General features: G+C 40.9%; 1 protein-coding gene across 1 annotated transcript in view; it reads left to right on the top strand.

Annotated features, from left to right (window-relative positions):
• The window catches only part of LOC306796128 (glypican-6-like), a 126,980-nt gene extending 110,606 nt beyond the window's left edge, over window positions 1-16,374 (top strand). Inside the window, exons 9-11 of the mRNA XM_079294903.1 lie at window positions 6,165-6,295; window positions 10,768-10,943; window positions 12,749-16,374. Of these exons, the coding sequence (XP_079151029.1) occupies window positions 6,165-6,295; window positions 10,768-10,943; window positions 12,749-12,969 (528 nt within the window). The 3' untranslated portion in view covers window positions 12,970-16,374. The remainder of the gene's footprint in view (window positions 1-6,164; window positions 6,296-10,767; window positions 10,944-12,748) is intronic.
• Window positions 16,375-16,617: the final 243 nt, after the last annotated feature.

Below are 16,617 nucleotides of genomic sequence, written 5' to 3' on the forward strand. Positions count from 1 at the left end.
CTGTTCTGGTCAATGTGGAACAAAAACTGTCCTGCCACAACACTACAGCAGCTGGGCTCAACTCTCCTCTCCATCCCCTTCACCTCTAAAAATCTAACTGCAAAACATATTTAATATTCCTGATGGCTTGGCCAGAGAGGTGCAGACTCTTCGATATTTCTCTGTGCTATTACCTTGGCCATCGCTGCTACCTTGTACTTGTCTTAGCTTGAGCCAGTTCAAATAATTCAGCTCCTGAACGCTGTGAATAGCCCCAAAGTATCCCCGTCATCCTGGCCATCAGCTTTAATGATCAGTGATTCCACAGTTAGAAACATTAGATCCTGGATAAAACCAAACTACTTCTGTTACAAACATCCAGAAGTCCCAAAGCAAAGAGGGCTTCTGTCATTGCTAAAAGTAAACCTTAGTTACATACTAAAGATGGTTTTCATTTACATTTTTTTATTGTACTATAGCTGTACAATAACAGCTATGTAGTCCACCTCCTGCAGACCCGTTTTTTTATTTTATCCCACACTCAGTATGCTAGTCACAAGGCTGGTGTCCGCATGCAGTGTCCTCACTGACAGTTACAGGCTGGGGTTACATATATTTCTTTTTTAAAAGGATGGCTTTCACCGCTCCAGTCATATGAATGCTACAAGTCTATATTTTTTGTCCTCTTCACCATGAAGTCTTCTGGGGTCACAGATATTTCTTTCAAAATGGATGGCTTTCACCTTAATGCTCAAGACGTATGAATGCTGAACGGCAATATTTGGCTTACTTTAACCATTCAACAATGCTGCTCATGAAATCCAAACACATAAGCCATTTGTTCTTCAACTATCAGTTGTTGTTGCTAGAATAACTCGTGTACAAATGAACATGTAGCAATATCATTATCAATCAGAAGATAATCCAATGAACTGCTCATTTTTTAACAGATTGTTACATTCAATTTAGTATGCCTTATTTATTTAATTTATATTTTCAATTAAGTATAATATATGGGTGGTATTTGCTCTAATGATTTGAAATTGCACATCAGCTAAGCTCATACTTGAAGTCAATCGTAAATTCGACTCTGAAGACATTCAATATTTAAAACTAAATAAGCAACATCTAAATAAGCTTTAACAAAGAAAAAAACATCCTTTGGTTTTATTTATGAATGTTTAATCCTAAAACACATGTAATGTGCTTCATGCAACCATGTGGTTATAGTTTAATCAGCTTTAATTAACAACTGGGTCACTGTTATCATCCCTCCTCTCCATGCTGTCTGTGAAATGCCCATGGAGTGCAACTACACATACAGCCAAGCCAGTGACCAACAGCCCTCTCAATTACTAGGTCAGACTTGAAAGATGAATATAGGCACAGGCACCTTTGACCAGGGGATTCTAGTTTGTTTGCCATTACCTCTGTTTTGCAGATAGCACAGTGAGTCAAAGTGGATCACATTGTTTTTGTGAAATTGATTAAGATATGCTTTGTTAATGGACACTGTGTGTTCTAGGCAGAGACATAGGCTACATCCACACTACTCCGTTTCCATTTTAAAATCCATATCTTTTGCTATGTTTACAGAGCGTCCACACTACTCCGGCGTCACAGCATGAGTTTTAAAACGATAAGGTAGACACCCGCTTTGGCTACTTTTTCCAAATGAATTTCCAAATGAATCATTAATGGATTCATTTACTGATATGTTCATAAATATAAATTTCTCCACAGTCATTTGGCTGTCAGAATATACCACATACATTTATAAATTTGGAGGTTCAAGTATAACAACCAAGCACATTCTGATATGATCTATATTGCGTTGTCAGTGCCAGGATGCTTTGGGCCATCATGACAGCCACCCCAGGATGTGTTAAACCTTACAAGCTTACGTGTCCCCATGACAGGACTACCACATCAAATGTGAGGGCAGTCTCCTGCAGTGGCATCCTGTTGGTACAGGCCCTTTCATGTCTCGTTAAGACATGTCTCTCCCAAAATCCCCAGTGTAGCTAGAACATGATGAGGGTTGTGTGTGTGTGTGTGGTATTTGGCTTTTTGTGGCTATTACTGGTGTCCACATGAACTTTGTATGAATAATGAGGGCTTTAACTGTAACTGGAAGGTCAAGAATAAATAAATGGGATGAGAATTTATTTTTTTACATGGTTTTCAGAACTTTAAGTTTGGTGGTCTGGTGTTGTGGCCATTGACGCTGGTTTCATCAATGGATGTAAAGAAAACTGGATAAAGCGTTGAAGGCAAGGGGCTTTATTCCTAAGAAAGTTGCTCATTGGCGCATAAAGAAAAAAACAAGTATGACTCCTGACTTCAGATGGAAATACTCATCCGGTGATCTTCTGCATCCTGGCGAGCCCATAGAGCGAGCCCATAGAGCGAGCCCATAGAGCACGGACGCTAGCATTTCCTTTAACCCCGCCGCTCTGCCATGGGCTCATTCACATGAACGGGGGAAGGAAAATAACTCTGGATATTTCTACTTGTGCATTTTGCAACTTTTAGGACCTAATCATTTAAATAAGGGCTTTTTAAGTGTTCAAACTGGGAGGTTGATTCACCTCAACAAAAATTGTTCCTTTTCCTTATGTGAGTCTATAAAGAATCATCTTTCTGAGCTCAATGGCATCACATGACAGACCTGTAAATTGTACTTCCACCATTTGGCAACTATGTAAAATTTGCTTCAAGGCTGGCGCTCTTCCTGGGGGCTTGGTTTCCTCTGGTTTGAGAAACATGTTAACCAATCAGTTTAGCAGTCTGTATTAAAATGTTGACATCATTTTCCTAGCTAGCTATAGCTACATGCATGAAAAACTGCGACAGAAAAATGGTGACTAAACTGTTTGTTTCGGCTTTCCAGACCCACAAGAGCAACGGTTCCCAACCCAGCATAAACTCTTTATTAAAGCACAAAAAACCTTATGACATACATGAAAAAACCTCAGGAGGAGAAATTCTAGAGAAAGATTTGTAATCGTAAGACAGCAGGGAGTGCAGTAGGAGCTGTGGGTGGTAAAGTGGCAAAACATGAACAGAAAGTTGTAGCAGTTAGTAGAAATATAATATGCAGCAATGGGATTATAATTATGCAATAGGATTATACCATATCCAATACATGTAGCAAATTCACTATAAGAAGCACAATAAATGAGTGTAGGAAATGGGTATAAAGAGATGAATCACTCAGTTTGCCAGGTAGGTGGGATCGGGATTGGGGAAGGGGTGAGTGGTGCTAAATGAACCACAAGGTTGACCACTCCATTTCCCACCTTTACTAAATTCATTTTTAAATCTCAGTGAGGGATTGTTTTCAGAACAACAGCTGGTGCATGTAGATGTGTCAGACTGTTAAATATTTAGCATAATGGGAAAGTAGTTATATAACCTGTCAAATTCCCAGCACCCTCAAGAAAGCAGAGTTCATTTATACTGTATGAGGTGTTTACTCTATTCAGCAAAGGCGTTATTGAATGAAACACAGGCTACACCAAGATATAAAACATATTGCTGCTCACTGGGTTATTAGCTCAGGCATGGTAGAACGAACCTGATAGCTTCCAATCTCTCTCAACTGTCTCTCCACCAGCCTAAAACAGCAGAGCAGTCGGCTCCACGTCCTTCACAACAAAGCACACTGCTTCAGCATGCAGAGTGCCCCCAGGACTGACAAATTGTATCTCGTCCATAGATACATGTATGTTGACTAAAGATCTGAACCCAAGAAGCACTGTACATTTTAAGTTGTTTTCTTTTTGACAGAACACAATAACAACCCCCTATTGGTAATCCCATCACCTGACTCGTCATAGCTTTATATTTTATCCCAAGTAATGTGTTTGGGGTGTCGTAAGAGTGATATTTGGTATCTAACTGCATTATCATGCATTAACTAGCTTACTACCGGCAGTATTTACCTGTTCCCCAAAGCCAAAGAGCTTTTTACTACTCGATACTACATTATTTTTAAGGGTACCAGGATACTTTCAGAACTGACATATCCACTGCTATAACCGTGTATAACCGTGTTTGGAGTAAATTTATTGGCTCTGTCCTGCTCTTCTTTTTGCTTTGGGAAGTTTACATTCCAACAAACTCTGAGCTCATTTGGGCAGTCTGACGACAGATAAGCCTCTGGGGGCAAGAGGCTATATTTCATCGTCAGATGAAAATTGGTGGGTTCTAATATTATTATATACATACATACATACATACATACATACATACATACATACATACATACATACATACATACATACATACATACATACATACATACATACACACATTTGTACATACCGTATAGAGCCTGTTCATTGAGATTTACGCTCCAACAACTCCAGCAGAACTTGTTTCCTGAGACAGTAGGCTATCGCCCATTTAAAATAGGATTTAGTATACAAACCATACAGCTCAAATCTAACATCTTATTGAAATAATTGTCTATTCAGCTGATAAAATCAATGGTTGTAGAAATGCTTCTGTTTACTTCTGTGTGAAAACAAAGGCCCATTGTTTCAAGAATTACTTTGAATTTTAATGGTAAATCGGCCACCGCTGTCAATGTTTACTGTAAATGTGCTGTGCCAGAATTATATTATTGCCAGTAGTGCAACGGTAACTAAGGATGGTTTAGCAAAGGGTTAATTGCAATTAACTAACTGAAAAACTCTAATATAAATCATGCAGAAATTAACTACATTGTATAACTAAATCTCCTAAAGAGGTGAAAATATGTTTGCAATGCATATGAGGGCATATTTGCGGTAGATATCTCATCCAAATACTTGATGAAGTATTCTCTAAAGTTAAGGTAAAATATATCAATATATGTTTGTGTACTTTGGCAACTCGGCTGTAATATTACTATTAAGAATAGAGGCATTGGGCTTTGCATTAAATCAGATGTTGTTTTTGAAATATTCGGGTATAAATTGTATGAGACAGATATTTAACAGTCTAAGCTTTTCAGAGCCTTGAAGATTTCAGCGGCTGAAATTGGTTCAATTCCAAAACAATTTACAGAAAAAATTCCAACCCTGTTGAAAGCAATAGCAATTCACAGAGAAGGTTGTGACCCATCAGCAATGTTCTTTCTTGCCAAAATATATTTTAAAAGACACCAAAACACACACACACACACAACATGAATGCATCAACTTGCTGTCTAATACAAGGCTCTTTGTTTTATGGATGCAGGATTTAATACCTTTGGAATTTGTTTCTCTATTTGTTTTGAGTTTTTAAGATGAACAAAACCTGCCTTTTTAGTTCCATTCAGGCTTTTTTTAATTTAGCTGTACTAATCTTCCATGCTGAATGACTGACATTCCAGAAAGTCACTGCAGCCAACAAACAGGGCAGCTTATAACTCCGATGTAAAAATAGCATCTTGTGTTTTCTCGACTTTCTCTTTTGGGATCAACTAAATCAATATATTGTGTAAATGAGGTAGCTTTAAAAGGTGCTGGTCAGCGGATTTAGTTTCATTGAGACAGCGCCAGGCTAGCTGTTTCCCCCTGTTACCAGTATTTGTGCTAAGCTAAGCTAACAGGCTGCTGGTCTAGCTTCATACATAAAGAATGGAACGACAAAAGGGACACAATGTGCTTCTGTACACGATGAGTCCTCTTGTTTTTTGTTTTTTTCGCCTGTTTGCTGGTCACCCCCTCAAACTTCTTGCTGAGTCCAGATGGAATCAGTCAGCTGATGGCATGAGCATGACAGGTCATGCCAAATATCAAATTCTAAACCCCAAGTCTGTCTTGTATGAATCAACAATTAACACAATATGGATAGAAGTGGACAGGAAGCAAAATGGGAAGAAAAAGAATCGCAGTCCCAAAAGTACTTCTCTCCTGATGGAATAAAGGAACAGAAGGGGTACTGCAACTAATTTACATACACGTTTGCTGCCACATGAATGTTTAGAACTGCAATGTTTCACACTCCTATACAGAGATGTAGCTGTTGGAGTCTGCTGTATTTGTGTTTGTTTGATCTCTCTTTTATGTTTTAACTGAAAGTAGTGGAATCAATTTTAAATTCTGAGAACTGCGTAAATCGGTGTCACTTCTCATCCTGACTTCTCAGCCTTTAAAATACAAAATGATCAACCCTAATACATATTATATTTCTGCTTTGGTCCACGGCAGGTGATTGACATCAAAGAGAAATTGAAAGAGTCCAAGAAGTTCTGGTCCAACCTGCCAGATGACATCTGTGCCAAGGGGAAGCTCACAGAGTCTGACGAGGATCAGTGCTGGAACAGCCACACGAAGGGCAGGTGAGGACTTCTGTTACTCTTTATAACCGCAGCGAAGTCACCCCACTCCACAGTTATCACATTTTGCCTGCCAGGGATTAAAATACCCACACTGTGTTCCCAGATTAACAGTCTCTGTGTAAGTACAATGGTTAGTGCTTATATGGAAAACTTCCATATAAGCTCCGAGGCTCTAATACTCAGAGGACTGTGGAGTTTCAAACACCTCTTATCACCACTGCAGCGTGTAGAGTGTCGCCGAGCTATGCAGTAGATTGGACAGTGAGTTGTTTTCTCTGACAGTGAACCGGGGACGGTGGCAGAGAAAATGTATCACCCCATCACTTTGGCCCTCTCCAAGTGACAAAATCACCAGATGGTGCAATAAAAGACATGCTAGATATCTTGTTTGAGCCAGTGACATTTGTAGGCATCGCTCTAAATCTAGACAGTAATTTGATTGCCCAGTGATGATAAACCATCAGTATAAGTTAGACCATGTTAGCAGTGTGTTATGAATTCAGCCGATTCTCCTGTTACTTAAACATTGACTTTGCAAACTTGACTTTGGATAGAACGTATCAAATTAAATACGAAAAAGATGGTTCAATGGTGACATATCAACATATGGAATCAAATGATACATATGCAGTGCATTTGTTTTTATTGCGCTTCAGTTAAAATGGTTTTGTTGTTGTTTTCGTTCAAAAGAGTAGCTCTTATGAATCCATCTCATTTCAGTTGGTCTACTTCACTCAGTTCTCAGCCTGTTACACCAAGATCATAAGATATTCACACAAGTTCCACAATTTCGACAGATTATCTGTGTGTGATGTTGTGGCGATAGGATGCAAAGTATTGGTCAAACACACTTCAGTTAGTGAAAGACACAATGGGTGCATAATTCAATTCAATTCAATTTATTTTTGTATAGCCCAAAATCACAAATTACAAATTAGCCTCAGAGGGCTTTACAATATGTACACATTTGACATCCTCTTGTCCCGGGACCCTCACATCGGAACAGGAAAAACTCCCCAAAAAAACCCTTTAACGGGGAGGAAAGAGGAAGAAACCTGTGGGAGAGCAATAGAGGAGGGATCCCTCTCCCAGGATGGACAGAAGTGCAATGATGTCATGTGTAGAACAAGACAGTGAATTACAACACAGTCAATGTAATTACAGCACATTCAATGTATGACATAACCACGACAGGAGGCAACACCTGGTCCAGGTAAACCCGGATACACAGGAACCTGTGAGGCGAGAAAGCACAGAGACTCTGGTGAAGAAGCAGGTCAATAATGTGCATTAATGGTATTGGTAGTATGAAATAGTAATGTGAGTAATAATAAGTGATATTAGCAGTTGGAGTCAGCAGGGCCATGGTAGGACGAAGGACCAGGGTCCAGATGAAACCATGCTCCATGGAAACCTCTGAGGAGAGGAAGCACAAGGACTCCGGGGAAGAGACAAAATCAGTACTGTGCATTAATGGTATCGGTAATACGATTAATAATGTTAATCATGAAGATCGTAGTAGGTGTCAGCAGGGCCATGGCTGGTTGAAGAACCAGTGTCCAGATGAAACTGCGGTCATCCTGTGAGGCGAGAAAGCACAAATACTCCGGGGAAGAAGTAAAGTTAGTAATGAGCATTAATGGGACATCAATGCATACAGACGGAGGTGAAGAAGAGGAGAGAGATGCTCAGTGTAGGAAGTCCCCCTGTAGTTTTTGCTTATACCAGTTTGTCCATGGGCCGGTCCAAGGCAAGCCTAACTATAAGCACTATCAAAGAGGAAAGTCTTAAGCCTACTCTTAAATGTGGTGAGTGTGTCTGCCCCCCGGACAGAAACGGGAAGCTGGTTCCACAGAAGAGGAGCTTGATAACTGAAGGCTCTGGCTCCCATCCTACTTTTTAAGACTCTAGGAACCACAAGTAACCCTGAATCACTGGATCGCAGCTCTCTAGTAGGGCAGTATGGTACTATAAGCTCTTTAAGATATGATGGAGCCTGACCAATTCGGGCTTTGTAGGTAAGTAAAAGGATTTTAAATTCTATTCTAGATTTTACAGGGAGCCAGTGCAGAGAAGCTAATACAGGAGTAATATGATCTCTCCGCTTAGTTCTTGTTCGTACACGAGCTGCAGCATTCTGGATCAACTGGAGAGATTTAAGAGACTTATTAGAGCAGCCTGAAAATAAGGAATTGCAGTAATCTAGTCTAGAGGTAACAAATGCATGAACTAATTTCTCTGCATCGCTTTGAGACAGGATGTGCCTGATTTTTGAAATGTTACGTAGGTGAAAAAAGGCAGTCCTAGAAATAAGTTTTATCTGAGAGTTGAAAGACAAATCCTGATCAAAGGTAACTCCAAGATTCTTGACGGTGCTGCTGGATGTCAGCGCAATGCCATCTAGAGAAACTATATCATTAGAGAACTGATTTCGGAGGTGTTCTGGGCCGAGTAGAATAACTTCAGTTTTGTCTGAGTTTAACATCAGGAAGTTGCAGGTCATCCAGGTTTTTATGTCCTTAAGACACGCTTGCAGTTTAGCAAGCTGGTTGGTTTCATCTGGTTTGATCGATATATATAATAGAGTATCATCTGCATAACAATGAAAGGTTATAGAGTGTTTTCTAATAATATTGCCTAAAGGAAGCATATATAAGGTGAACAAGATTGGTCCAAGCACAGAACCTTGTGGAACTCCATAACTGACGTTGGTCTTCATCGAGGCTTCATCATTTACATAAACAAACTGAGATTGATCCGATAAATAGGATCCAAACCAGTTCAGTGCGGTTCCTTTGATGCCAATATAATGTTCCAGTCTCTGCAACAGGATGTAGTGGTCTATAGTGTCGAACGCAGCACTAAGGTCTAACAGGACAAGAACAGAGACGAGTCCTTTGTCTGATGCGATTAGAAGGTCATTAGTTATTTTTACCAGAGCTGTCTCTGTGCTATGATGCTTTCTAAATCCTGACTGAAAATCCTCAAATAAACTATTGTTACACAGAAAGTCACACAACTGATTTGCAACTGCTTTCTCAAGGATCTTTGAGAGGAAGGGAAGGTTCGAGATCGGTTTATCGTTGGCACAACACCTCTGGATCCAGAGTGGGCTTCTTAAGAAGAGGTTTAATCACAGCTACTTTAAAGGACTGTGGTACATGACCTGTTACTAAAGACAGGTTGATGATATCTAATAAAGTTGTGCTAATTAATGGTAGCACTTCTTTAAGCAGCCGCGTCGGTATAGGGTCTAAGAGACAGGTGGAAGGTTTAGATGTAAAAATTCGCCCCAGGTTTAAGCCTCCCGGGAGCAGTCACCCGGCCCCCCGGCTGCTCGGGGGCTGCAGGGAGACGGTTAGCGGGAGCCACGTCTGTTTGGGCCGCATCGGCTACGCCCGCAGTCACTAGCGTCTTAGCTTCCATGGTGCGGAGCCGTACTTCTATCTCGCTAAGCCTTGCATCTAACCGTTGAGTTTACGTTACCTCCGTCTGCGCCAGCGAGTAGGGGTGAATGGTAGAGGAAGCCCGGGAGGGAGTATTCTCCGTCAGGACTGCAAAATGGTTGGAGGTGGTTAACGGAAACTCCCCAGCTGGTTTTCTCAGGAGGCCGCGGCGTACCACCTCCGTCCAGGAGGGCGGTTTCGGAGTGGAGCTATGGGTCGGTATATAGCAGGTCCTCTCAGCTCGTGGTCGGAGGACCGACTACACTCCCCGTACGCAGGGCCGGGTAGCCAGGGAATAGTGTCCGCAGTATCCGAGACCAGTTGAGATTGCATAGAGATATGCTTTGCCTGGGCCGCTGCTACGGATACGAATCCGTCGATCAGCTGTTCCCTTTTCCGGACTTCAGACTCCAGGCGGTGAAAATCGTCCCGCAACTGTGAGTATGCGAGTTTGCAGTCTCCACACAGACCTGGCCAAGTGGCCATGTTGGAAGTTCCTGCTTCCGGTTTATCTGAAATGAGAGGGAAAAGGTGATAGCTCTGCTCAGAAGTTCTCACAAAAACAAACAAACAAATGTATGTAGGTAGGCGAGTGAAAGGCGTGGAGGTGTGTGTGATCTGATGGCATCCACGCTGTCTCAGCTGCAGTTCACACCACACTACAGGCTGGTGATGTGCTGCTCTGTGGCTGCTGCTCTGTGCTCTGTGGCTGCTGCTCTGTCCAAGATGTGTTTGGGAAGTAGTGAGCGTGTGACTGGATGAGTAAGATTTAGAGTATCAAGCGAGTATATAAGGGGCTGATACTGGCAAATGACAGCAACATCCTCACCGCTTTGACACCACATATGCTGCAAACAAATAAAACACAAGCAAATGAAATAAATATGGCATCAATAGACACGTTTTTATCAACCAGACGTTTTGAAATACATCTAGAAAATATTCCCATAAAGGCCCATTTAAAAAGTGCTTCCAGTATTTGGAGATTTTAGGTGATTCAAGTTGATGCTGTGTGATTGTGTCCAGATATTTCCCTGAAGTGGTGAAGGAGGGTCTAACCAACCAGGTAAACAACCCAGAGGTGGATGTGGATATCACCAGGCCTGACACACTGATACGACAGCAGATCATGGCTCTACGTGTCATGACCAACAAGCTAAAGAATGCTTACAATGGAAATGACATCTACTTCCAGGACTCAAGTAAGTTCTCCAATCCCTTAGGTGTTTGCAAGTGCAGGTGGAGACGAGATAATAATAATTTACAGTAAAATACAGAGAGAAAAGTTTCTCTTACACACAAAACCCCCGCAGAAATACAAACTGTAAACTGTTTTGAAATAAGATCCCAGGTGTCATTCACGTAGCAACTCATCATACAACTCCACAGGGTGCATCAGTGTTGCACTGAGGCAAGTCTGACATTATTGGGAGAATAAATCACTGCAGGTACGGTGAAACAGACGTTGATGGAGAGCCACGGCTATGTTTAGGAAGATGTACATCTCCAATGCTGCCATGACAGTCACCGTTCTTTCCTCCTGATTATGGATCCCATTCAGCTGACAAGATGGAAGATTCTCTGAGCTTCAAAATGAAATGTGTGTGCATGACGACTGCCACTGACTTTAGTACAACGTCATGTTTGTTAGGAGTGTAGTCTTCTTCGACACTAGAAAACCCAGTACTGCTGCAACAGGATGTTTTGCATAGATTAATATCTCTGTCACCTGCAAAGACCAGGCACTCAGGATGAGAAGAAACTTTCTAGTGAAGTCAGTTCATTTTAATACATTCTCCCCTAAAACCTTACTCAATCACCATCGTCACTGACAGTCTGGGCCCCGAACATATGCGGCCTCATTGCGCCCCCTTCTCATTAAATGCATCATTTGTCACACACTTGCAGTGGTTGTTAGGGTTATTAGTAATTAAGTTACCTTGCACAGCAGCTGGATTATTGCGTTTTCACAAGATCATGCAAGAGATGAGAAATTCCATCTTGTCAGGCTTCAAGTAATTTGTTTATGTCTGGTAAGCCAGAGTACGGACCAATCAGCATCCTGTGAGGAGCTATTGGCTTAGGTGTGTGTGAGACGACAGAGAGAGGCGCTTCTTTGTTCAAAATAACAATGGCGGCTACTGGTAGGTTAGCGTAGACCTGCTGAGTATTTCTTCATTGAAAGAAAAGCAAAGAACGACACTGAAGGTTTTTCTCGATGGAAAACATGTTTTTGCTGCTCTTCACTTCGGAAAGAGTTTGATTGACAAATGGTTCATCCAATCATCTGCCACCTATATTGCGAAAGTGGTTCTGTGGTACAAACCATCTGGCAGGTCAGGTTAGCAATGAAGTGCTTATAAATCATTTGAGAAAATCTGAAATCCCATCATATTGTAGCCCTCTTTTCTCACCGTCTTTTGGTCCACATTAAACAGGTGGAAAGTGATTTTACTCTGGCTCCCACAGTGAGAAAAGATGAATGTATTTCAACCGAATAAGACATCCCTGGAATTGTGTTTGGAGAATTAAAGTGAATTAGTATTCAAAGAGTAGATCTAGTCTGTTAAAACACAGTAGTAGCTCAATACAACTTTACAAACTTAAAGGCACAATCCATATATGTATTTAATATATATTTATTAAGAGAGCACAAAAGATTATTAAAAGAACATAAAAGCCACAGACACAATCATGAAGTGATACCTCTGCTGCAAATAGTTTGCTGTTCAGCGTAATGACAGTGATATTTTCACTCACTGGTGTACGTATCAAAGTATATTTGGATGGTGATACTTAGCGTATGAAAAAACGTAACATACTACAATAACCAAATTGTAGCACCACCTATGTCTCTAGGATCCGTGGGTGAGTTTTGAAGTGCCACTTTCTGCTGTAACCAGGGCTTTCTCACTTCCCCTTTGCCATGAACCAAACGAATGACTGCTTGTGACGATATTATTTTCATGTAAATTTCAATTTGTGTGATCTTCTTTGTTTGCCGCAGGTGATGAGGGCAGTACTTCTGGCAGTGGCAGCGGCTGCTCTGACGGCTGCACAACAGAGTTTGTTTTTGTCGGAGCAGAGGCTCCTGTGATCGGAGTCGACAGAAGTGATGTACGCGCAGCAGCAGCCGCAGGCAAGTCATTTTCCTGCGGACCCTCCCTACTGCTGGTGATGGCCGCCCTCACACTCCCACTCCAGGCATTGCAGACTCAATGGAGATAATACACGAGTGTGGCCCGATGACTGACTTTTATACTACACGTACAGTATGTTTAACAGCAAGTTCTACTGCTGTTCCCTCACTGGACATGTAGAAGCTCTTGGAAACCTGTCGAGAATGGCTTACTGTGTGGTATGGTACCGTAGGACTGGAAGTGAGTGCAGTGCTTCAACCTGCTCGTCCCCCAAAGAATGCTCGGTGCCATCATTGAACCAGCTTTCACATCTCTGAAAAAAAGAAAATGTGTTGATTCCTCATTATTCTAAAGTGGGTTTTAAAGAACATACCTCTCTTTGAGAACGTAAAAATCATCTGATCTGATTGTTTTTTTCTTTTTTTTTTGTAGAATGGAATTGTGCAAATGAGACAACACACATTTTGCCCTATTAGTCTCCTCCGCCTCAGACAAAAGTCTTACTGTGCATGCGTGGAAATTATGTGAACTGACAAAAAACATTGTTTTTAGGTTTTTTTGTATGCAGGCTGCACAGTTTTTGGCATTGGTTGGTACAGGATTGTGCAGTGCTAGCAGTTCACCTGGTTTCCCGTTTGGTCATATCAGTGTGGCTTCAGGAAACAGCAGTTCTTACAGCCACTTTATAGTTGCACATTTAATTATCTCTAAGAAAAGTGCAAATGTACTGCACTAAGAGAACTACTTTGCACAGATTATTTTTGTCGGCTTCATGCGTTTATAGAACTAGAGCAAACATCCACCCCATAGAGACAGACTATCTATATTTTCAGATCATTTAACTATATTGTACTCATAAACAGTTGCAGTATGTATTTCACTGGGAGGTACTGTAATGTAATATTACTGGTTTGGTAGATGGATACATTTTTATAAATGTATTATCTGTTCTTATGAGTTATATCACCTGTAAACATTAAGCCATTATACTACAATTGCCTGCTAACGATATTCAGTTACCGGATTTACTCTTTTTCGGTTTGGGTACTTAACATCCGCTTCAACAATTCAGATTTCCTTTTTATTTCTCAGAATATATTATGGATATTAGGTAATGCTAATGACATTGTCGTTTATTTTCTTGGTCCCCATGCTTTAATTATTTATGGAAATGATTCATGTCTATATTACATATATGTAAGACTACACATTCTAACCCTACTCATGAAAGCTCAGCCCTCTGACAGGCTCTACAGGTTTACCCACTCACATCTTATGGAGCACCACAATGAAATGTGCATGTTCTTGTTTGGCCAATCAGAACATACCCACCATCCTGTCTGGCTGCAAGTTATACCTGTGGTCAGGTTTTCTTAAAAGGCATGTACAAAGTCAGCAACACAAAAAGAAGCAAGGTGCTGAGGTCTGACTGTGCTTTTAGAACTAGCGTTACTATTCATAACCTTCATTATAACTCTCAACAGTCATGTACCTATAACTTGTTCTTAAAGGAGCAAGGCCAATAGTTTGCACTCCAATACAACACCATGGACATGACCTCTGCTCACACAAAAAAAGGAGGTTCCAGAAATGATGCAGGCATTACAAAAAACAAACAAAGGAACAAATGTAGATTTTTCCATAAAGATTTAAGGCTGCCACCCTTATGATGGAGTGTGGATGGAGGATCCAATCTCATCAGCTCATAAGCACCTGAAATGCTTTCACATAACCAATAAGTAAGTCTCCAAACGCATTGTTGTGACAAATGAACAGCTGCTGTGAACATCTGAAGGAGTCTGCACATTACACAGAGCAGAGTAAGCAAGCATAGGACACAAGAGTGATCTCAGCATCAAGCTGCAACAGTCAAGACCTGTCAAACTATCTGATGTTTTAAGGCACAAATCAGGCTTTGTGGTCCCTTCAGATGAGCAAACAACTAAAGTAGATTGATATCCACATTGCCAAAGTTTGCAGCAGCGACATGGTTGTCTTCACAGACAGCACCTTAAAGAAAAATATTCCTACAGTGTACTATGACTCACAGAGAGACCCAAATCACCACAGGAACTCCCATTGCAGGATGGAAACATTTCACGTCATCTCACTCCCTGCGGAAAACCGCTTTAGGAGAAGGTGGCTGAACAGCAGCCTCCCACCAAATCCAGCAGGCTATTTAAATCCCTGGTGCATAAACCTTAGTTGTGGAAGAAGACAGTCTATCCAACCGAAGCCTGAGGATAGATGACACTGACCTGATCAAAAAGGTCCTCCCCAATATCACAACTGTTGAGTGTATTAAACCATTAATGACAGAAAGATTATGTTTCAATAACTTGGTTTTACGTATATTTTGGTTGGTAAAGATAAAAAACGAAATGCCATTCAAACAGACTTGTACATAAAGCAGATGAGCATAAAATTCAGGAAGTATAAAGATAACATAGAAATGTGATTATCAAATATCAATACCAGTATCGCAGCTATGACATAGTCACTGACGAGGAAGACAGCAGCTCAGCAGTAATACAAATATTAAAGGAATTCTCCAAACAAAAACACAGTCCATGTAGCTAAGAGGAAGCCAAAAAGGTCTTAGACAATGGAATGGAGCAAAGGAAAAGGTACTCATCAGCAAAGCCAGGCAGCAGCATTGGGAGAAGACCACCAAGAACATAATCCGTAGAGAAATGATCACCTGCGGGAGACCTCCGCGCATCGTATCCATAGCTGGAAAAGTGTAGATGCTTTGGTTTAGGCAACATTTGCCACTGTGGTACTGGAGCAAGAGGGAGAGGAGACCATCTTCATCTCATCGTATTTATCTCATTGGTCCCGTTGCTGTGTCAATCACAATGGTGAGGTAGATGCTAGGCCAGAATGCAATCAGCATCTTTAGGATCTGGGTCAATTAATCTATTGTGATGGTCGAAAAAGTACATGCAAATTTCCGTGCATGCTGCTGCGGGGTAAGCCTGTTGAGCCTTTTCGAGGTCAAAGCCTGTATCAGACAGAACCAGGGGAAACTAAACACATATAAACACAGTTTACCAAACTCTCAAATACTGTTTTCCCAGAAGTTACATGGCTTACGCTGTGTCAAACTTTTGTCTTTGATATTTTGGATTGCTCATGAGTCCTCAGCCGAATCATCTTAACATGAGCACAGAGAGCCCACCACCCTACCCTTTCAGGAAGAGTTAAAAGATGCTTCATGCATTTACATTTCTCAGAGAATACATCAACTCTTACATTTTAGAATTTAACACAAATAGTTGTTTTGTCAGCACTTTTATTTTGGTGTCATATTGTTCCCCAAAACTAGATTAAATTGTGCAGTAACACAGTTGCATTTGGATGTTCTTTGTAATTTGGTGATTCTATAATTGAATAAAAAAGACAGAGAAACAAAGAACAGTGAAGAAAGAGAAAAGAGTCGATTAGAACTGCAAGTCAGTGGGTTATACATTGCTGCAGTCAAACACTGCCACATACATTCAGTTTTTAAGTATTAAAAAAAAACATTTGTGGAGGCAGATATTTCTGAGTCAGGGTCAGAAGTGAGCGAGAAACTTAACATTTAAGTTTTTGAAAGCGTAAAAACTCAGCAAACATCTGTAGCCACACAAAGGTAAAATGCACCCGCAAGAGCCTCCACAAGATCTGTCATTGCAACAACAAGAGTTTTGGAAGAGTGAAGATAACGCAGGTCTGTACTGCTGTTCTTGAAATA

This window comes from Melanostigma gelatinosum, assembly GCF_949748355.1.
Source record: "Melanostigma gelatinosum genome assembly, chromosome: 2".
Classification (NCBI taxonomy): domain Eukaryota; kingdom Metazoa; phylum Chordata; class Actinopteri; order Perciformes; family Zoarcidae; genus Melanostigma; species Melanostigma gelatinosum.